We start from the raw sequence: 23,458 nt of genomic DNA, 5'->3' as shown, positions 1-23,458 counted from the left end.
GATACTAAGTACTGCGGTCATCATAGTATGGCCATAGTTTTCCATGTACGTAGCTACTCTATGTAAGGTTTTAGCTTGAAAAATTCAAGATCCTTGTGCTGTTGAGACTCTAATCTAAACTTTCTGTTTTTAACCATTTCTGATAGTACACAGTGTCCCATCCCAAAAAACGCATACACACTTTAAACTGATTATTAGAATTTGCTTGATTTTCAACAGGTAAAAGGATTTACAAACATCATTTTATTGTTTTGTGACCGCCTGTTCTCAAACTGATGTCCGTTCTGGTCCAGACACTGCCGACAACGCGAAGTGATGGAATAGCACACATCATGAAACAACTCTCTTGGTATTTGCGTGCATTCACGTTCAATGGTTGCTCTCAATTCAGTGACTGTTGCAGGTCTCATTGCATAGACGTTTTCTTTTAAGGTATCCCCATAAAAAGAAGTCTAGCGGTGTGAGGTTAGTTAGTTATCAGCTGCTAAAAGGTGTATACATTTTTTTGGGACAGCCTATATATATTATAGTATCATCATATAGGAAATATTGTTTCCTTGTCTGAAAAAATACAAAAATTCTGCAAAAAATTCCCCAGATTTCTGAAAATTTGCAAAACCTTCAGGAAGAAAATTCCAATAAACCCTTAACAGTTTTTTTTTTTTAATCCCCAAATTTGGCAAGAAATTTCTTGTAAGATATATTTTTAAGAGTAAAAATCTTCTAAAAAAATCCTAAAAATATCTAAAGTGAATACATGTATATATATATATATATCAGTAAAACATCTAATATTGTCTTTAAGAACATTCTTAATATTTATTTTTTTTCCACCAAAAAATATTCAAAGATTTCCCAAAAATGTTGAAAATGTGGACATCAGACGTTTCACTGTGAAAATATTTTTCTTTTCTCCACATTTTCAAACTTTAACCCGATCTGACTGGCAGGACAACATGAGGGTTAAAAGAAGTTACTATTCAATAAACCTATTTTGAAAGGACACCAATCTGCTTCAGTGGCTGCTCGAGACCTGGAAAAGATGGTTTACTTTCACCTTTAGAAGAGCGACAATATCAGTACACAACTGTGGAAATGTGCAGCTTTTTATTCAGTGTATGACGACAAGCAAAGATCACATCTGTGGACCTGAAAAGTTGTGATTAAAAAGTGCCTCATGCTCCAGTTTGATCTTAAACTTCTGCAGCACACACAGATTTACCAGCATTCAAATTCTGCTTCAAAAAAGCAATAATGACAAAGACACAGTTTATTTCTTGATGTATCAGCAGCGTTATTTATTGCTCAGAACAGAGTCCAGAATACAGGTTCTGTAAATGATTTAGTGAAGCTCAGAGTTGGAACTGCTGAAAGTCAAATTCTGCACTTAAAAAGGTGAGAAATGATCCCAACTGCAGACTTAAGAAGAGCTACTAATCAAATATCTTAATGTTTAAAAATACTCTATCAAAATTAATAAAATAATAATTTAACAATAATTACATATTTTAAAAGGACTGCAACTTTTAAACTGATATTGTGTTTTTTTTATCACTTGTCATGTGTCTTCATTTATTTTCATTTGAACACTGATTGTTTTTGTGGGGAAAATCAGTTGCAGGATTTATTCTCTGATCGTATTTTATAAAAGAATTAAGAATATGACAGGTGCAGCTGTTGTCTCTGACCAATCACCTGACAGCTGCTCCTGAATGTGACTTTTACATTTTGTTTTAAGTTAAATAATAAATGCGTCTTACTGCTAACACTCAGCACAAAACATTTTCCCTTGAGTTCTCTCTTTAGAACATTTGTTTAATATTTATGAGTCCACATGGATGGAAAACTCAGCATTTCTGAGCGTGAGTCCCCAGGTGGTATTTCAGGTGAGCGCTCTGCAGAAACCCTCGGCCGCAGACGTCACACCTGTGCGGTCGTTCTCCTGTGTGGCTCCTCATGTGCTTCCTCAGGTGTCCGCTGTGGGTGAAACTCTTGCAGCAGAACGAGCAGCAGAAAGGCTTCTCTCCCGTGTGAATCCTCATGTGGATTTTTAAGTCTCCTTTCCGGCTGCACTCCTTCCCGCAGACGTGGCAGCGATGCAGCTTCACGCCGGCGTGGCTCGCCATGTGTTCGGTCAGAGCCGTCGTACTGTTGCAGTGTTTCCCACACATTTGACAACATTTTGAGCCCTTGTGGGACTGAAGGTGCACGTTAAGACTCTCGGTTGACGCTAAGGTTTTTCCACACACAGCGCAGATGACGTCTTCGTCCTTCGAATGAACGCGTAAAGCGTGATTTATCAAATGGTGACTGGAGGAGAAAGATTTGCTGCACAAATAGCAAGGATAGTCCGGCGCAACTGAGTTTAACTGAGATAACTCAGCAGAAATGCTATAAAAGGTCTGACTTTGTTCAGTCTGTGTTTGGTCTGCAGTAAAACTCGCAGCAGGTCTGTCACTTTCTCTTCCATCTTGGACATTTTCATTTAGGATCAGAGTTTGTGGAGAAGTGTTTGAGACAAGAGGTGATATAAAATGGACAGTTTTATCTTCCTGCACCTCCTCAAACTCCTCCTCGTGTTCAGAGTTTTGAATGTGAGGTTGCAGAGAAGGTTTAGTGTCCTCCTGCTCATCTTCCTCCCAGACAGAAGACCGAGGACGGTATAATATATTCGGGTCATTAAACTCTCCCACCTGCTGGTCATCTTCTTGTTGCTGATCGGCCCAGAGTTCATGATCTTCCTGTTTGATGTGTCGACGCTCCGGATCGGGATCCTGATGGAGGCTGATGCTCGGCTCCAGCTCAGAGGGAGTTTCATCTTTACATCCAGATGTCTGAGAGACACCTGGAACAAAATAAGTACATTTATTTTTTAGTTTTATCACGAAAAAGTGATGTAGTTGGGAAAAGCATCAAACTGTCCAAAATCCCTCAAAATTTCATATCAAGTATGGTAAAGATAAGCAGCAAATTTTCACAAGTGAGAAGCTGGAAACTGAAACTGCTTAAAAAATGACAAGTAATTATTCATTATCAACAAAGTTACCAATCAATTTACTTTCAATCAACTCAGTGATTAATCAGCTAAGTGTTGCAGTTTAAATTTGCAGTGACAAAGAATTCAAAATCATTATTTGATTTAATTTTTTTTCAAAAATTTACCAAAAATGGTGAAAATGCACAAGTTTTCAATGTGAAAATCTATTTTTTTTCCACATTGTCACAATTTTATCAGAATGTTGTTAGAACAAAAAAAATCCTGAATTTCAAATACTCTTTTAAAATATTCAGCTTTTATGAGCGTGAATGTTCTTAAACATTTTTAACATTTCATTTTTCCACCAAAAATTGTTCAAAGATTTCCAAAAAATGTTGACATCAGAAGTTTCACTGTGAATCTTTTTTCTCCCACATTTCTAAACTTTAAAACAGGTCAATTTTGATCCACAGGACGACACAAGGGTCCTAAAGTTGTAATCATTTAAAAAAAAAAAAAAAAAGAATAAACTGTGAGGAAACAATGGAAAAATATTGGGGATTGTGTTTCTCCCAGGCTCCGAGGATTCTGTGGGAATATACAGCAGAACTCATAAGAGGGAACTTCATGGTACGTTTCCATTCAAGGTAAAAGAAAAAACAGAGTTCCGCTTTTTCAACAGGATGAAGACAAGATCTCCAAACCAGAGGGTACAGGCTGTGTGGTATAAATACTGACAGTTATTTTGCCTGATCCTGTGGTTTGTGAGATTTTGTCCACTGCTGAATAAAGAGACGTTGGTTTCAAGATCCTCATTTTCAGAGTGTGATTCTTTTTCTTCACCCAGTTTGACCGTTAATTAAAAGAAAAGATTGAGTTCTAGTCGAAGAAAGTTGAATCAGGGCAACGAAAAACACCCCAAAAAGCAGATAAAACACAGTCACAGAAGTTAAACAAACACAATGGAGATTTTCCATTCCTTTTCTAGTCTGTTTCGACACCGACATGAGTAAAACACACAGTAAACAGACCTGTCTTCTGGTTTGACATGAACTCCAGCAGCAGACCTCTGAGTCGCTCGATCTCCTGCTTGGAGCTGGAAGCTTCTTCTTCATATTTCGCGATAGTTTTTTCAAAAACCTGAAATATTTCCTCTGCAGCAGCTGTCAGTCGCTCGTTCACGAAAGCCCTAAGGAGCAGCGGAGGAGACATTTTAGGGAAAAAGTATTCCAGGTGTCAATAACCCGACAGGAGGAGCAGGAGGAGTGACAGAAAGCTGCTGTTAGCTCACATGCTACGGAAGTAAGAGTAAACAAAGCAGAGCTGACAGCAGACAGGTGCTGCCCCCTGCAGGACAACAGCTGCACTGCTGCTCACCTGACGATAGATAGATAGATAGATAGATAGATAGATAGATAGATAGATAGATAGATAGATAGATAGATAGATAGATAGATAGATAGATAGATAGAGAGCATTTACACCTTTCAAAGCACTGTGATTTTAAGTGGTTTAAAGTGATTTTGACAGGTACTATGATAATCAGTAGTCATAAACTACACAAGGTGCATGGCATTCAACAATCACATTGGATCAGTCCAAATGTGATTAGGAAATGTAGATAAAGAGAATTTTTTAATTAAAAACTTGAGCATTTCAGCTATGTAGAGATCCTACTGATGTCCTAATTTAAGGGGCACTCCACCATTTTTACGCATGAAATCAGCCAATTAGGATTATATTCCGATCACATTAGACCCAGTTCCGGTGTCTGACTCAAGATAAGAAGATTAGTCCTCAATAAAAACACTCATGTCCACAAAAATCAATGATGACTCACACAATTTCTGCTTTTTCTGATGAGCAGGACATTTATCTGTATCTATAATCTAATCGGTTATCGTGTAGTTGCTGTTTGGTGCTTATTTCTGGATTTTAATAGAATTTTTACAGCACGCACTCAAACAAGATGTCATTTCAGAACTGTGAACTTTTGCACACATGTGTCTTGTTTTTCTTTCATGAGGGTGGCCAAAATGAAATTGGGAAATCTGGGACAAAGAGCAAATGACACACAGTTACGTGACATAACCTTTTGCCAGTTGTCTGATAAACACACCAATAACAGGAGGACTAACAAAGAGGTTTAACAGGGATGGAGGATACAAATAAAGCAGTAACACAAACATAAAATCCTGAAAGACCAGTTTCCTGTTATCTGAAAACCAGATTAGAAACGAACCCTTCAGGTCTGAGGCAGCAGTTCCATGCAGTTCAGTGCAAAGATTTGGTAGGAAACATGCACAACCACTAACCCTAAAGCAGACCTTGGGTCAGTGTGGACTTATTTTCATAAACAAGGTCACTGTGGAGAACCTGCATGACGTCAGTTAGTTAATAAAAGGCCTGAGTCGTGACCCGATCCCACGGCTCCCACTGCTGCCTCTCGTCCACCCACTTGACCATCTGTCCCACGCTGAGCCCAAAGGAGATGAAAGGACGGTCGTGATCCATTCTGTACCTGGCACCGCTGATCTCCATCTGCAGCAGGTAAAAAACAAGGACAAGGAGTCTGCAAAAACAAAGAAAGAAAGACAATGCATACATTAATAGCCATTCCTTCTAATTGTGTTGGCAGTATTTTCTATTTCACTCTTTTTGGAAAATCAGTGGGTTTCATATATCTTATGCTGCTTTTTGTCTTATGTTTACTCTCAATGTGGAGCCATGTGGAGAAGCAGCACCTTATAGACACAATACTCCATAATGTGAAACTTGTACACATTTCTAAATACCACCAGAGGGCGACAAATAATCCAAAATTCAACACATAGTCCAGTTCCGAGGTTCAATGGGAGTGTTTCATAGAAGTTTGCTGCCCATTCAGAGAAAACAGAGTCCGCCAAGGAACGCGGAGGAGTTATGTGACAATCAGCATATGTTTGTCTGTCTGTTTGTCTGTCTGTGGAAAACTTTACTCAAACAATGAACTAACGGATTTGAATGAAATTTTCAGGTAAGGTCAAAAATGACACAAAGACCAAGTGATTAGATTTTGGCAGTGATGCAGCTTGTAGTCTGGATCCACGGATTTGTTAAAGATTTCCGTATCAGATACCAGCACTACCTCACTGTAACTATGACAACAAGTGAATGCTATGCCATCTGCCTGCTGACAATCACATGATTGCGATCCTACTACAAATCAACCGATTTATTGGGACTTATCCTTGGGAAATGATACAAGAAACAATTGAGTAAATTGTGGGGGTGTTTCTGAGTCCCATCAATTCCCGCTGCCCACTACATATTTAATGCAAAACAAAAACGCTCTCTAATTTATCTTCATTATTAATTACTAATTGTCATCATTGCTATTATATTATAATCCAATAAAAAACTGAAAACGTGAAAAATGACTATATTTTTGATTATTTATGGACATTTCATCTATTTTCCTACTATAACTTTGTGCAATTACACTACAGCAAAGCTCTAAATACATTGATAAAGTGGCTATTTTTTCTTAATTTTCATTTGTTTATGTTTTGTTTCAATGTTGTAGCACTTTTTAAAACTTTTTTAAAAATAAAAATTGGTTAAAATTTATCTTCATTAATAATTACGAATTGTCATTGTGGCCATTATATTATAATTGAATAAAAGACCTGACAACATGAAAACTGACTGTATTTTTGATGATAACTCATGCAATTATACTACAACAAAGCTCTAAATGCAATCATAAAGTGGTTATTTTTGTCTTAATTTTCATTTTTTTATGCTTTGTTTTAATGTTGTAGCACTTTTTCAAACTTTTTTGAAAAATAAAAATGCCCTATAATTTTTCTTCATTATTAATTACTAATTGTCATTAGTTGTCTGCCATATATAATAAATACATAAATGAATCGACTATATTTTCTGACAATTTATTGATATTTTATCGATTTTCCTGCTATAACTTACACTAATTTACTAAAATAGAACTTTAAAGCCGACTACTGCTTCCACACCTTCCTGTACTTGAACGCAGCTCGGTAGTGGGCGTGTCGCCTGTAGAAGCAGGGTGCATTCACTTACAGTCGGATTCCAGAAAACTATGTATAAAAGTGCAACATTAAACACACAGAGGGCGACTTTTGGGTTTCCATTCTGATAAAAACCGCAGCTTGGCTTTGGCGTGAAGCTGCGTGTCATTGATAAACGGCTCATGCTCGAGCGCATTAATTGTGATTGCGGACACTTGTACGCATGTGCGAGGTGTGTTAACGTTGCCGTGGAGTGGAAGTGGGCTTCTCCAGTCCTCTCTTATCTTCGGTGCAGCAGCAGCCAGCGCAGCGGAGTGCTCTCAGCCAGGGACCCAGCTGAAATGTCGGAAAGCGGGAGTCAGGAAGCCGCCGAAGCTCCGAACGGCAGCGACAGCCCGCCGGCGAAAGGGGCACCGAGACCGGCCGTCGGCAACAAAGTGACCGTGGTGCTGGGGGCTCAGTGGGGCGACGAGGGGAAGGGGAAAGTTGTGGATCTGCTGGCTCAGGACGCCGACATGGTGTGCAGATGTCAGGTAGGTGTTATCCTTTCGCTCTCGGTTGAGCGAGTTACCGTTAAACCGCCTCGCAGGTGGCCGTTAACGGACACGACGTGTGTCACGACGCGTTCAGTTACGAACCGCCAAGTGGGGGAAAATGTCCGTTTCCTACTTCTTGCATCGACTGTTGGGAGTTTCTGACAGCAGGTCTTGGAGGGAAAACTACAAACATGTCAACAAACGGGTTCAAACGCACCACTCCTGATAATTACAACAAAAATAAACTCTAAATTCTGTCATTTTTACACGAGCCAACTGTTATCTTTTGTTAACGAACTGCTGCACGTACACATCAACAAGAAGCTTTATCAGGTGTGATTAGCAGATTAGCATCAAGGCTAACCACATTGTAAACCCTCCAATAAGAGGTGTTTTCCCATGTATTTCCCATTCTGCCGACATTACCTGAATGCAGCATCAGCCCCAGCCAGCTAGCTGCTGTTTGCTAGCTAATCGACATCTCAGCCAGCGTTGCTGTCACGGTTTTTTTTATTTGCTAATGTCACCTTGAATTCCTGTTAGCTGCTTAGCTCCTCAGACACCTGTAATGCCGACCTGAAGTTGTGCCCTGTCGTTAGCACATGACGAGGAGGCTGGAGGCGGCTTCGGCTAACTCTAGTGACCGAGTGGATCACCTCCCTGTGGGCGTTTCTGGCCACCATTAGTGCGTTAAAGCAGTTAACCCGCTAGCCAAAGAGACTGAGTTTAGATTTATTCAGGCTGAGTAGCAGTTTTGTTACAGAAGTGGAAAGTGTTGTCATGCTGATATCATACTGGGAGTTGTTTACGATGCAGTATCCTGATAATGATGCCTAAATTTTGTTTTGTTGTTTTGAAGGCAGCATTAGCAACAGTAAAGTTGCATATTTGTGAGCTTATTAGGCTAATATTACTGAATGAAATGAGCACTTATTCATTATATCCATGCTATTTTTCTTCAAGACTCCACCATCAAATTATTTTAAGTATTGGAGCAAAAATCACATTAAATGTCGTACATCAGGGATGCTCAATACTGAAAAAACTGGCAGTGATGTTTAATTGTTGTGCAACTTTAATTATCTTTTTAAAATTTCTTTGTTTTACCAGGTAAGATCAGTTGAGAACAATTTCTAATTTACAGTGATGACCCCAGCAGGAAGAAAGAGAACAAATAAACAATGCATATACAACAAAGGACTCACAAACATTCAAATAGAGATTAAGCTGCTTAAATTAATGGTAGAAATTCAGTGAAAACAGTCAACATGTGCTTCATAAACAACGGATTTTCACTAGACTCTTAATAACTATTTGGTAAGAAAATTAAATAACTTTTTTAAAAAGCTGTTGGGAACTTTCTCATATGGTGTAATACTTGCAAAGGCTCTCAAAGAGTTTTTCTTTCAAATTTCAAATCTGGTCAAAATGGTTGCAACAACTGCAATTCGCCACAGACAATGTACCTGTTTTTGGTCAACATCATCCTTTTTGTAGGCAAAATGGCTCTGTTTACCCGATGTTGCATTAATATTTGCCATTTTTTTCATTGTTTTGCACCTCGTCCTGGCTCATTTTGTTGTGCACATGTGGAGCCTGCATAACAACAAACCTTATGCCTTGTAAATAAAGTTTTAAATCATAACTCACTATTCAGGAAGGACCTTAATCATAATGCAGTATGATAGATAGACATCTCTTGTGATATGGCTCTCAACTTTTTGCCAAGAGTGTCGTGAAAAAATTTGTGCCAGGCATTTCCATGAATAAGATCAGGTATGGTAGTGAGTGAAAGCAGCTGGGAGATGACTGAGGACCAGATTAAAATATTTCTGTTAGGGATGTGTCACGTATTTAACCAAGAATGAAAGTTGAAGTCAGGCCAGTACACTCCTGAAGTCTGTATCAATTGTAACTATATGCAGTGAATTTACTCAGCCTATCTCTACTTGAAATGCTAATAAGCTCATGTTTTGACCTGATCTGCTTATTATCTGGGTGAGAAAACATGTTAGCAACTCAGATGAACTCAGCTTAACATGGCGTTTTCACAACAAGTGGAGTACTTCCTATTTTTGTGGGATCGAAATCAAACCCGCCCATCTCTCTGCAGTTTCTGTTGACAGTTGCCCGCTGTAGAGTCAGTGTGTGGTGAAAGACTCTTCTGGGGACTAGTCTTAAAGTCAGAACCAGCAGTACTATTATACATTACACTTCAAGTTAGATTGTGAGAACTTAATGTTGTTCTATTAACTGCTCATATCAGTCAGTAGGAATCCACTGGGTTCTGTTCATTTCAGCATAGTTAAACTCAAAAGTTGGTATTTTGCTTTAGAAGTCTGCCAAGTGACTTTGGGTTTAAGAGAAAGCTCAGACTGAATTTTATAAGGATTAAGGATCACACCGTTTTCACCCTTCACATGTAGACAGCTCCAGGCTTTGTGCTTTTTTCAATGTTTAATCATTTTTTTTGAGTTTGTGAGAGATTACAGATAGTTAAAGTCCCTGTTTGGAATTGAACTACAGATGTTGCAGTTATTCTATGTGCATCCTTACCACCAGAACACATCTCTATATCAGACTTTAAAGGGTTTTATTTGTATTTATGTTTAATCTGGGTCTACTTCTTTAAGTGTTTAAACTTTTTTCTTCAAGAATTCAAATGTATCTTTCTTAAAAATCAGTGTCTTTAGTCAAACTAGTATAGCTTTGCTTAGTTCACTTAACTTGCAACAAATGGCTATTTTTTAATCATCAATTCATGTGTTAAAGTAAAATTACTATTGTTAAAAATGGGACTCAAAGGGATTATCAGTGAAATTACCTTCTCGCTTAAATTTCAGCTTCGCTCAAGTATATCTGTACAAATGTGCAGCCCTGTTTAATTTAAGAAAAGTGACAAACTTTTCAAATATCAAAATTCAATCTAATCATAAGTGGCCACACCAATGCCATATTTATTGAAAGCGCATCAAAATTATGCCATAAAAATGTTTGATCAAAGACAAAGTGAAAGAGTGTAAGAGGTGCTATTGGCAAATATCGTTACATATTAAAACAGTAAACGGCACCATGTTCCTTAGCCTCCGCATTATTGCAGACAGGCTGGTTAATGTTTTGCCCACTTGGAATAACTGGAGTTCAGAGAATTATTAGTTGACATAACAAGGATTCTCCTGAGCGTTGGAGCTTCCTTGTTTCTGCAGTGCTGCCAAGGCTGGAGTCTTGTAAAAATAAACGACTTTCTGGCATCGAGCCCCGCACTGCGTCCCTCCATACATTATAGTGAGTGTTTGTTGGGAGTTCGCTGATGGATGACTGGGCAAGGGGGAGCACTGGAGAAGACAGCGTTGATCTTTTTATAAAATAGGCTTTGCCAGCGGCCTTGCTCGGCGTTCCTTACAGTCCACACCTCAGAGATCCTAGAAGTCAGTCAGTGGAAAGATGGGCGTGTTGCAAAACATCTTAGGAGACTGATGGCAGCTTCGTCGGTACATATTATGCAACATCATACATTGATACGTGCTTCAGCAGGTACGTTGCTGGAGATGTTAATGTTGCTGACACTTTAGGTCTTCAGCATGCTCAGTGTGGAGATTTGTTTTGCTGTATGAGTTGAAAAATGCCAGGCAAAGAAAATGCAAACTCTACAAAACTAAGCATGGTGGCATTGCAGTGGAGAAATTACAGAAATTTAGCCATGCTAGAGGAGCATAGACTGTAGCAGCCAGTTTGATAATTAAGAAAATATAGTTGAGTGGATCTACTTAACCCTTTGATGGGTCAAGAGATACCCATTTTCCATTGAATGTGGATCAGTTTTGACCCATGTTGCGCATCAAAGGGTTAAATGTTTAGTTTTTCCTATTTTTATAAATACTCAGAGGGAATTTCTGTTTTTCATATGTCTGGGTCAGCCATGGTACAGCTCCCTTGGGTCCGACATCAGGATTCAAACCTCTAACCTCCAGATCAGTAGTCCAGAACTTAGTCGTTGCGCCACCACTGCCTTTAAGTTGAAGTCAGTATGATCTCTGAAATGATAGTTTAGAGCAGAATTCCAACGTTACTCTGCAACTGTCTTCGTGGTTGATTATTTAAGTCGTTACATTTTTTAAGCAACAGTGTCTCCTGTAAAGATTTACTGCTTTTCCATGCTAGTAAATTAAACATTTTTGTGTTTTTGAGTATTGCTTGGACAAAAAACACTCTTTGGATATGCTACCTTGGAGTCTGGAGCGGTTTATTGTCACTATCTTCTGACACTGGACTGTTAAAACACGGAATTGATGCTAGATGCTTTCCTGAAGAAGATAAAAGGGGTAGCTCATCAGGTTCAACGGATCACATTGTCTTCCAGATTTCCTGGAAAGGGGAGTCGTGTTTGCATAGTGGGTTTAGTAGCTGTTGGCTGTTTGTCTTGACAGAAGTCGTTTTTATTTGCTGCAGTCTTTGTTATTATGATGAATGACTTCAGATGGAGGCAGGAATGCTGCTGGTCTCAGTTGCTATGGGAGTGTTTACTAAAGAAAAGAAGGCTTGGTTGACTAACAGACTGTTGCCGTGTTAGCCTTTTCACTCGACGTTTGCACAAAGTCTTTCAAGACTTAAAAGAGTTCATCAAAAGGGTCAGATGTGAATTATATTTCAGGTACTGAACAGAAATGATAACTTGTTTTACCTTTCAAAATGGCATAGTTACATCTTTTTTAGCATTTACATATGAGAAAAGTGATACTTTTGACAATCAAATGGTCAAACATTAGTCTACTGATAGCTAGCCTTCGCTAAAGGTCATCTAATGACTTTTTGTGGCCTGTGTTCTGTAGTTGAACGATCAGTTTTGATGCTCTGACACCTCAGAACTTGAATTTGTCACTCCACATAATTAATAGAGAAAAGTCCTGCTAAAACCCAACTATCCCAGCTTCAGTAGACACACAGAGTACTTTATGTGGTTGTGTCTAATAAGTTTATTCAGTTGTGGTGCTTGTATTGCTCTTGTTCTTTAGCTAAGTAGCCTTTAAACTTAATCTTGCCGTTCTTTCAGCTGCCTGCCTTGTAGGAAAGTACTGTCAATAAATGAGACAAGTATCTGCAGTTCAACGTCAAACTATATTTCAGAAATCCAATGGTTGCCAACATCAGGGCTTGAACTTGACACCTTGAACTCATTCAAGAGGCAATTCCTTTACTCAGGAAGCCGTTCAGAGACAAAGTGTTCTACACAATTCAAGTGCCTGGTGTGATCTCATACACACGTGGACAAAATTGTTGGTACCCCTCAGTTAAAGAAGGAAAAACCCACAATTCTCACTGAAATCACTTGAAACTCACAAAAGTAACAATAAATAAAAATTTATTGAAAATTAAATAATCAAAATCAGCCATCACTTTTGAATTGTTGATTAACATAATTATTTAAAAAAAACAAACTAATGAAATAGGGCTGGACAAAAATGATGGTACCCATAACTTAATATTTTGTTGCACAACCTTTTGAGGCAATCACTGCAATTAAACGATTTCTGTATTTGTCAATGAGCGTTCTGCTGCTGTCAACAGGTATTTTGGCCCACTCCTCATGAGCAAACAGCTCCAGTTGTCTCAGGTTTGATGGGTGTCTTCTCCAAATGGCATGTTTCAGCTCCTTCCACATATGTTCAATGGGATTCAGATCTGGGCTCATAGAAGGCCACTTTAGAATAGTCCAACGCTTTTCTCTCAGCCATTCTTGGGTGTTTTTGGCTGTGTGTTTTGGATCGTTGTCCTGTTGGAAGACCCATGACCTGCGACTGAGACCAAGCTTTCTGACACTAGGCAGCACATTTCTCTCCAGAATGCCTTGATAGTCTTCAGATTTCATCGTACCTTGCACACTTTCAAGACACCCTGTGCCAGATGCAGCAAAGCAGCCCCAAAACATTACTGAGCCTCCTCCATGTTTCACCGTAGGGACAGTGTTCTTTTCTTCGTATGCTTGGTTTTTGAGTCTATGAACATAGAGTTGATGTGCCTTACCAAAAAGCTCCAGTTTGGTCTCATCTGTCCAAAGGACATTCTCCCAGAAGCTTTGTGGCTTGTCAACATGCATTTTTGCAAATTCCAGTCTCGCTTTTTTATGAGTTTTTTTCAGCAGTGGTGTCCTCCTTGGTCGTCTCCCATGAAGTCCACTTTGGCTCAAACGACGAATGGTGCGATCTGACACTGATGTACCTTGGCCTTGGAGTTCACCTTTAATTTCTTTGGAGGTTGCTCTGGGCTCTTTGGATACAATTCGAACCATCCGTCTCTTCAATTTGTCATCAATTTTCCTCTTGCGGCCACGTCCAGGGAGGTTGGCTACTGTCCCGTGGGTCTTGAACTTCTGAATAATATGAGCCACTGTTGTCACAGGAACTTCAAGCTGTTTAGAGATGGTCTTATAGCCTTTACCTTTAAGATGTTTGTCTATAATTTTTTTTCGGATGTCCTGGGACAATTCTCTCCTTCGCTTTCTGTTGTCCATGTTCAGTGTGGTACACACCTTTTCACCAAACAGCAGGGTGACTACTTGTCTCCCTTTAAATAGGCAGATTGACTGATTATGAGTTTGGAAACACCTGTGATGTCAATTAAATGACACACCTGAGTTAATCATGTCACTCTGGTCAAATAGTTTTCAATCTTTTATAGAGGTACCATCATTTTTGTCCAGGCCTGTTTCATTAGTTTGTTTTTTTAAATAATTATGTTAATCAACAATTCAAAAGTAATGGCTGTTTTTGATTATTTAATTTTCAATAAATTTTTATTTATTGTTACTTTTGTGAGTTTCAAGGGATTTCAGTGAGAATTGTGGGTTTTTCCTTCTTTAACTGAGGGGTACCAACAATTTTGTCCACGTGTGTATCTGACCTTTGCCTAGATTACACATTACTGATTCACCTGGAAATGTCAGGTCAGCTCAAACAAAAGGTTTCTGTTTTGTTTTTACAGAGAGGAGTCAGTGCAGTAGTGACAACACAGTCTGGTGAAACATTAAAAATTCTGCTTTTGAAAAGTTCATGTGAGAACTGAAACTCAGGAGTAAAACTTTTTATATTTGCTCTGCAGAATCTATGGATTAGGATTGCTGTAATCCACTGTATTGAATGTCTTACCAAATTATCTTGTTTTATCACATATCAATCATTGATTAAATGTGTTTTTGAGGCTTTTGCACTTGAGGCATCTTAAACTTGCAGCCCAGCAAACCATGACAGTAAGATCAATACCAACAGCAGCTAAACGGAGTTCAGCCGTCACCAGCTTTAGTGTTTAATCTTGTGATTTTTCTCATGTCAGGATGTCTTCTGGGAAAACAGTCTGTTTATCTGGTGATCGTAGAGCACAAAGGTGTTACAGTGAGTCCTACTGGGCCTCTGAAAGCACATGTATGATGTCTGTGGATCTGGTTTCCAGTCGTGTCGTCTCAGTTTGGTCCTGGAGGCTACAGATCTATAACGGGACACGCGCTGTACAATGTGACATTTAAAAAAAGCTGGTGTGTTAAGAGAAGTTTTCAGATTGACTCATACAGTATATGCACTGCTTTTCATTAATGGATTAACTTTGTGTCTGAAGAAGCATCTTGGTCACTTTTCAAGAAAGGTTGCAACTCCAAAGTTCGTGGTCCCTTTAATCACTGTATAAATCTGAATTGCATACCGTTACATTATCACATAGACACGTGCAAGCAGCGTGCTTTAGTGTGAAGCTGTTTGGGGAAGGTTTTTACAAATTTCAGCATCAATATTGGTTTATAAAAAGACAACAGTTTGCAACCAAAATCACAAACACTTTCACTTGGCTCTACAATTTCACATCTATTGCAAACTGAGACACTCATGAAAATAAAACTTTACTTTAATTCAGACAGAGTTGCATCAGAATAATGACACTCAGTTTGACAAAATATTAACGGGAGCTGGAGTTCATTTTGCTGTTCACAGCTGCTTGTAGAAGTCTTTCGTCTGAGTTTATGAAACAGCTGCAACGTGAGACAGCAGCAGGATCCATCTTAGTGTCTCCACAGAGTTGCAAGCATTTAAGCTAATTATAAATTATCCCCTACATGGAGCCAGGATCGATCAGGTGGGATATTTTTACTGCTTGCAAAATAGTAGATAAATTATCATGTTTTTAGGAAATGGAAAAAAAACAGAATAAAGCTTTGAGATATTTTGACAATTTGAGAAACTTGCAGTTAGTCTGGATTTAGTTTGATATTCTGTCCAATCTGTGGTGTGTGTGTGTCTGAATGAAGGAAAAAATGATCAATGTTGGGCGTCTCATGTCTGAAAAAGGGCTTCAGGATCTAAAAATCAGAAAGCATTTCTATTAAGTTTGCTAGGAACAGTTAAGAGTTTATGTAGAGATCCAGCAGAAGCAGCAGCATTTCTTTTAGCTTTATTTTGCTCTCAAATAACTGTTGGACAATATATCTGTTTAGCTGCTGAACGCCGTATTATATCTTTCGATGTGTCCGTCTGCTGTTCGGTGCTGGACAGGTGGTGTACAGTAGGTCTGTAGAGCTTTAAAACGGTTGCTTGTGGTGGGATTAAACCCAAACAGGGAAGTTGTAGCTGGTTGAACTAAAAAGTGTGAGCTGAAACTTGCAGCTAAGTGTACTAATGATTTGGATTCCTCTCAGTGAATGAAACAAGTAGTTTCATGGTGTGTCGTGTGGATTGTCTTAATGATGGCTGAACTGAGTTGACTAATGGCGGAGATATTCCCAGCAGGGATTGTAACCCATACCTGCCCTGTCATACCAAAGCAGAGGTGTGTGAGGCCTGTGTTTCCCCCAGATGACGGGCAAAGCCACTGGTCCGGATCAGATAACATGCTGAGATCTTTTAGCTGAAATGGTAAGCTCAGGTTTTAAAAAGAGAGATTAGAGGATGCTTTCTACACCAAACTGTTCAGTTTTGTATTTTTTTGCACTTCCATTCTCTTCTATTTTGTCTGGAACAGGAATGTCAGGGAAAACTGTTGGTATCTCCAGAGTGTTTTATTGTGATCTCAGTGCACACACTCCAGGGGAGCAGCAGGTGATCGAGTATCAAAGGATGAGCTTCTCGTGATGGTATAATGAGAGGCCGATCATGAGACCGCAGGAAGCCTGGAGTTCTTCGGTTCTGTGGGGGGGGATGGTGTGAATCGTAAAAGTAGTATCTAAAAAGGAGAGGCATCTGCCCCCCGATTCGTTCCCCCTCTCCACCTTCAGGGTTCTGCTGCAGCCAGGAATAACTCCATGTGGTCAAAGCACATGCTGGGCTTGATTTACATCCACAGGCTACACTTTTAGGAACTCCTGGCTGCAGGAGGGACTAAGTTGAACTCGAGCAGTGATGCAATCTTCAGAGGCAAGAAGGGATCTGCAGTTTGTTTGTTGTTATCACTGAAAAATATATCCTATGATTTCTTTTATCTGTCACTTTGTTTTCCTTTTTTGTGCTTTTTTTGCTGCTAATATCATTCTCCACCTCTGACTGAAATGTAAGGCAAAGATGAGCAGAGCAGGTGAGATTGTGATGTTCTATTCCAAGGACTCACTGCTCCATTTCCAGGTTCCACTTTTGCTTTTTTTTTTCTCTACAGTCAGCTGTGCTAAATCATGTGCATGCATAAATGCGGCATCCAAATTAACACCCAGCAAGCACAATCAAATACCGCTACATTAAAAATAGTCTTCATCCTCTGTCTGTCTGAACTTTGCCCCTCTTGGCCACAGGATGAGTTTTCTTGCTGTAACCTAATTATTGTAAAACTGTGGTTCAGCTCAGATAAGTTCAGATGCTGTTTTTTCCACAGACATTGTACCGTATTAACCTCTCATGACCCGTTCTTGTAGTACTCCAATGCTTGAATGGTTAACTAGCCTAATTAGAATGATTGTGAGATGACATAACGTCGTTTAAATGGTTCCACACAATAAAATTAGCCGTGTTATAATGTCTGCTTATTGTTTTTAGGTGATTTTGTATCAAAAGCTGCAGAGGGAGCAGCACCAAGTCTGAGAAGTTGCTTTTAAAGACCTCATGTTATACTATTATACTGTCGTTTGGTGTATGATTGCTCTTTTTGTTTTTGTAGGTAAAAGGTTTGCAAGCTCATAAAACCCAAAGCCAATGGGAGTTTTTCCGTCAGTCAGAAAGCGTTGCTCCTTACCAGCTTGAAACGACTCGTTTAAAGTGTAAACTTATCTTCTGTTACTTATCTACATCACCATGGAACACGTTTGTACACGCCTGCCGAGTACCTAAAGAAGAATGAGCAACCTCATTGCGCTTTGTAATGATTTCCTCTTCTACATTCCAGTACTCAGAGATCTGGGGTTTTGGTAGCAGCCAGCTCATGCATTTTACATCTGTGCGCGATGTAAATTTCAGAACTTCTCCGGTTTGTGACTCGACCAACTGTTTACATGCGGTCCAAAATCAGTACCACCCCAACTGTGCATATGCGGAAGCTAAGGAGAAGCTGTGCAAGGAGATTAGCTGTAGTCTGCAGCTTTGAATTCATCACTGATAGAATTACAATAATAATAATAAATTTTATTTAGAATACACTTTTTATTTAAGCAAAATCTCAAAGTGCTACATTAAAGATAAAAACAAAACAAGCAGGTAAAATAAAAGTAAAAATTTCAGGGACATGTTTAATTAAAAGCTTTGTTAAAAACATGCGCTGTCTGTGGAGCTCTCAGGTGGTCAGGGAGGGAGTTCCAGATGTGATGGGCTGAGTTGAAGGCTCTGTCTCTCATGGTCCGGAGCTCGGTTCTGGGGAGGTGGAGGAGGTGATGGTTATTAGTGCAGAGATTTCTATCGTTATAATTGAAACATTTGCTGCCAGACTTTGGAAGTGCTACATGCTGTCTGTTAACAGAGCCCAAACGTGCATTGCAAAGTTCTAAATTCTCCAGAAATCCTGTGCTCTGTCCACTCACTGTGCTTGATACACCTCAGAAGACATCACATTGACTTGATGCTACAGCCCAACCTGTAACTAACTGTTATGTCGTGTAAAGCGCACCCAGTCACAGTCACCCTTTCAGAAACCTCTACTAAAGCTTGTGTAGATTTCAGTTTGTTAGCATCACTGTGGTTGTGTGTAGCTGACCAGCTGGTGTTAACAGAAGATGTGTGCACTGCTGTCAATCTTCAAAGTCTGCATCTGTAAATGCACGAAGGATGCAGAAACCATGAATTTGCCTTCAGGAACCAGCGTTGCCTCGCTAGTATGAGGCCATCTGACTGATCAGCTGCCTGGACTTTTTGGGCCGTGGGACTCAAACAGACTGGAGCTAAAACAGTTTCAGAGAACAGTACGATCGTTAAAGCATGAAAACCATTCTAGTCATCCCCAAAGCACAATTATAAATCTGTAAATGTGCATAAAATGGACTCTTTAAGTGATACAGCCTTGCTTTGGTTGAGTACTCCAGTTAAAATGGTTTTGTGGAGTCAGAAACAAGTGAATTAGGTGAAGCCTACCAGACCTGTGCAGCTCACTTATCATCTCTGTTTGAGGCGAGTAGCTCAAGGTCATGTTAGCTGCCAATAACATAACACACAGTAAGAGGAAAACTGAGATTGTGGATAATGTCAGGTTTGACAAGGAAGAAAAATGCAAGGACTAAAGAGATGGTATCTCTGGTTTGGCTGCATTGATTTTTTTTTTTTTTTTTAATGTTCATTGTGAGTCTGACAAACTTACAGGAGTGCAGCGTTAAATGAAACTGTTCAGAACATCAACGCATGATAATTGTGATTCAGTCCAACTTCATGAAAACCAGTCAAGTGACAATAACTGCCAAACCTCGAGCGTTGTTTCTGTTTTGTGGTTGTATTTGCTATTGCTTGTTATAAAGAGCTCTGAAAAACAACACCTTGTGCCTCCATCTACATTCCCTTTCTTGGTCTTTGAACCCTGGGATGCTTTTTTCTTTTGTTTATATCCTGTAGGTGTTGGGAGCAGCACAGTCTTGACAGGACATGTCGGTGGTTCTGGGTGTGGAGAGCAAAAGATTATTCGCATGTTTAACAAATAGTACCAGTAATCCGTTGTACTTGTCACTCCTTGTCAGTACGTTTACACTCGAGCCAGACCTTATATCTGAGCGCACGGCGAGCAGGAGTCTCTAAGCAACAGTTCAGACCAACACACACACTAACAGACAGTGGCCAGTAGTTTATGCTTGTTGCTACTCGCCAAACTATTCATCCCGTCTGCAAAACAAAGCCGCGGAACATCCATTAGGCCTCTGTGTGTGTCTGTTCCCTCATCGTTCTCTGTTTCTTCTCTGCAGGGCGGCAACAACGCAGGACACACAGTGGTGGTGGACTCGGTGGAGTACGACTTCCACCTCCTCCCCAGCGGCATCATCAACCCCAAGGTCACCGCCTTCATTGGTGTGTAACACGCACAGAAACACACTAGTGCTCCCCACACATATGCACGGCTCCAAGGCCGCCCCTCCTCGCTATTTTCTCAGTGAATCGATCGAGATCCCTTTTAGCCGGCTGCCCGTCATCGCCGTTACAGCCTCCACTTTGACGGCGGCTACAGTGAGTGTGATCAGCTTGACTCAGAGCCAGACTGCATCACAGCCGCTCATCTGCAGTAACTTCATTAGCTAATGGGATCTTACGCTTTTTTATTATTTTTTTTTAAGGCTCCCAACCCTCTGCACATCTGCACTTTAACATGTACGGCTGGATGATCGGTCAATACTTCGTCATGATTCTGCTTTTCCTCCTTGATGTATCGTACATAGATGCCTTTCTGCAGGATGGACACTCAGTGAAGCTTCAAACAGCCATATAGAGATATTTTTTTTGGTAATGTGCAAAAATGAACTGCAGAGTCAATTTATTTTGCGTGTTCTTTCCCTTTTTTATGACACATTTTATCACAATTAGCAGTCTCCGAGCCGTTCTCGTCACTATGCAGGCTTTATAGGACATCAACCACTCATTGTTGGCTCAATTTGGCGGGAGATACTGTACTTAGGACACCTATCATCTCAACTATTTCATGCTTGGTGCATTGAACTTTTCAGAAAGCATGAGGAATTGTTAGATCCAGTGATTGCATTGTGTTGTATGCTCCTCCACAGAAATGTTCAAAATTTCTTAACACGTTTTCGATCACAATTTGGGTTTGTTGAATGTGTTTAGATTGCTTTTCCTTATTTTCTGTCATATAAGGGATGTATTAATATTGGATGTTCACATTTAACACGCCAAGGCTTCCAGTATTGTGGTAAATTATTTAAAATGAATCCCCATGAGAAAAAAGTTTAGGTTTTAGACACAGCTGACATCAGCTCATCACACACTTCTTCATGATTATCTGCTCCAAGCACAGTGCTACAAAGTCAAACTGCAGTTTTTTCAGTTAAACTTCTGTACACCTTCTGTGTCTGCCTGAGTCATATTACAGACATTTAATCCACTCCAGCGTACAGATCACCAAAACATCCATCCTGGCAGGAAGATCAGCGAGCATGTGCTTCTGCAGAGCCTGCCAATCACAGGAAAACTGGCTTTTAGGAAGGGGAATCTTAACGAACCCGTAGCTAAAACGGCTTGTTTCAGACGGCAGACGTACTGAGCGACTACATGCAGAATCACTTTAAGATGATTAAGGAGCTGTGAATCATGCAGCGCTATTTGAGTGAAGTCCCAGAATCAAAATATAGACGTGTAAATGAGCATAACTGGCCCCCTTTAATCAGACATTAAGTTGGTCTGTGAGCTTCAGTAGTAGGATTTTCATTACTACTTTTGATTTAAAGCTGGAAAATGATCATTTCAGCTGAAGTGAAATTGGGAGGTGTAGGTCATGGGACCAGCTGACGGTATATTACCTGACCACAATTATAATAAAGCTGTTGCATCATTTTTTTTCATAAATCTGAGCGGAGTTGCTAATATTGGCCACAAAATAAATGAAAGTTGCTTTTACTACTGTCCCACTTTGAACTCTGGTCAGATACTTTGGCAACGTTGCAAGAAATATGTCGATCTGACTCGCAGCAACAGATCAGCATTTAATATTAATGATAGTAATATTGATTCTAATTGCTTCATAGTGCTAAAGTGGAGACATCTTATGTCATTTTCTTTCCTTTGTGTGAAAGTATTCACGGTCCGCAGCACTTGGAGCTCATTCATGTTCGGGTCTTTCCTGTGGTTTCTACCTGCGCTTTCGCTCCCATGATGTCTGAAAGAGAGTTTGCTGCTTTCTACATTTCTTACATTTAATGTGTTCAAAGTAATTACCTCACCTCCTCCACTTAATGCAACCCAGTTAAAGGATAATTAGAAGCAGCTGTTTGAATACTCCTGTGAGCAGGCGTCATTTGCTGCAGACTTCCTGCTCTTAACAGCACAATTAGACTGGCAGTGAACACCAGGACCTTCTTTCACAACCGACACTACAGTCTTTTTAGACTTAAGGTTGCACAGAGATCTTAAAGAATGTGACTGGATGCAAGATTTAACATAAATACACAGAGGGATGAATGTAAATGGAGCAAAAAATATAGGAATGCATATCAGTAGAACAGAAAAAGTTGCTCAGTAGAGAAATCTTGATGTGGTTTTTTGGGATAATTCTAAGTCCTTTTAATGCAGAATAAACAGAGTACCAAAAAATAACAGCTGGGTCAATATATAATTGAGGGAATTTTGAACTCCATGGGATATGTCTTGCATACATTTTTATTAAAAGTAAAAAAAAAACAAAACAGTTTTTTTATGCTCATTATGATCATATCTTTACAAATTCCATAATTATTTATTATGGAAACAATGACTTATTAATTAAAAAAAATAACTGGATATCACTAAAATGTCAACTAAATAACCATTTGAATTTAATAACAACCGCCTTCTAATTAGCTAAACGGTAATAAAATGAGCTGATTAAAAATTGTTTTGATTATGTTCTTTGTATTAAATTGAGATAATCGTGACAGGTATTTCTTTTTTGGCAATATATCAAATTTTATATGGAAAACAAGCTGCAGCTCAGTTCTACCATTAAGCAGCAGGGATATAAAGGGAGTGACTTAGGGGGCGGCATAGCTCAGTGGGTAGAATGGCTGTCTTGTAACTGGAAGGTTGCTGGTTTGATCCTCGGTCTGTTGTACTCATGTTGGGGTGTCCCTGTGCAAGACACCGAACTCCTGATGGGTCGTGGTTAGCGCCTTGCATGGCAGCTTCTGCCATCAGTGTGTGAATGGGTGAATGTGACGTATCATGTAAAGCACTTTGGATAAAAGCGCTATATAAATATACCATTTGATTTAAGAAAAAAATGCACAAGTTTTCAATTTTTTTTTTTAAATTTCGGTATTATTAAAGATGTATATAAGTTGGTTCAGGTTGTTCAGCCATTATTCAAGTTCTGCGCTTTATTTTAAGATGTTCAGTTATTGTTACGACCCCGGCTCGTTTAGTGGGTAAGGGGTGGCAACATATAAAGGCCAGATATTAAATCGGCGTTTTAAGATGTTTATTTACAATAAAATACAAGAAAAAAGATACAATAATAGAAAAAGAGAGGCAACGACTCCTTAAATACCCAAAATAAAAATACAAACGAATGCTATTTATTAATAAATGTTGTCTTTTTATGTTATTTTTTTGGCCTTTTCTGGGTTTTATTGGACAGGAGAGATAGTGAGAGAGACAGGAAATGGGGGAAGACATGTAGCAAAGGGCCACGAGCAGGAATCGAACCTGGGCCACTGTGTCAGAGACCAGCCCCTATACATGGTTCACCTGCTTAACCCATTGAGCTATACAGGCACCCCTTGTTAGAATGTCTTTGAACTGTATTAAATTTGTTTGATTTGATGGTCAGTTATTGATTATATT

At 39.4% G+C, this 23,458-nt stretch overlaps 2 protein-coding genes across 6 annotated transcripts in view; one reads left to right on the top strand and one right to left on the bottom strand.

The window, feature by feature from the left end:
• Positions 1-1,093: 1,093 nt before the first annotated feature.
• LOC110964067 (zinc finger protein 180-like) lies at positions 1,094-5,426 on the bottom strand. 2 transcript variants are annotated; one of them, XM_022212671.2, is made up of 3 exons: positions 5,293-5,426; positions 4,009-4,166; positions 1,094-2,845 (listed from the first exon to the last, which is right to left on the bottom strand). In XM_022212671.2, the coding sequence occupies exons 2-3, from the start codon at positions 4,025-4,027 to the stop codon at positions 1,848-1,850; spliced, it is 1,017 nt and encodes a 338-aa protein (XP_022068363.2). In that variant the 5' UTR covers positions 4,028-4,166; positions 5,293-5,426; the 3' UTR covers positions 1,094-1,847. The 2 variants fall into 2 exon arrangements, with proteins under 2 accessions (XP_022068363.2, XP_022068362.2); XM_022212670.2 differs by lacking the exon at positions 5,293-5,426 and having other exon boundaries at positions 4,009-5,281.
• adss2 (adenylosuccinate synthase 2) overlaps positions 5,395-23,458 on the top strand; it is a 238,197-nt gene continuing 220,133 nt past the window's right edge. The window contains exons 1-3 of one of the 4 annotated variants that reach the window (XM_022212668.2): positions 5,395-5,527; positions 7,304-7,541; positions 19,879-19,981. In XM_022212668.2, the coding sequence (XP_022068360.1) occupies positions 7,350-7,541; positions 19,879-19,981 (295 nt within the window). In that variant the 5' untranslated portion in view covers positions 5,395-5,527; positions 7,304-7,349. Of the gene's footprint in view, positions 5,528-7,099; positions 7,542-19,878; positions 19,982-23,458 lie in introns of those variants that run through there. The other 3 variants (XM_022212669.2, XM_051959495.1, XM_051959494.1) reach the window with 3 other exon arrangements.

The sequence above is a fragment of the Acanthochromis polyacanthus genome, chromosome 15 (genome assembly GCF_021347895.1).
Source record: "Acanthochromis polyacanthus isolate Apoly-LR-REF ecotype Palm Island chromosome 15, KAUST_Apoly_ChrSc, whole genome shotgun sequence".
NCBI classification, from domain to species: Eukaryota; Metazoa; Chordata; class Actinopteri; family Pomacentridae; genus Acanthochromis; species Acanthochromis polyacanthus.
The sequence above is the reverse complement of the archived record's forward strand: the minus strand, read 5'-3'. Positions and strand labels throughout refer to the sequence as shown.

Coding starts and splice junctions, on each gene's coding strand:
- LOC110964067 (XM_022212670.2), bottom strand. CDS start 4,189: ATGTCTCCTCCGCTGCTCCTTAGGGCTTTCGTGAACGAGCGACTGACA. Junction 2,846..4,008: donor CATGTCAAACCAGAAGACAG/GTCTGTTTACTG, acceptor ATTTTGTTCCAG/GTGTCTCTCAGACATCTGGA.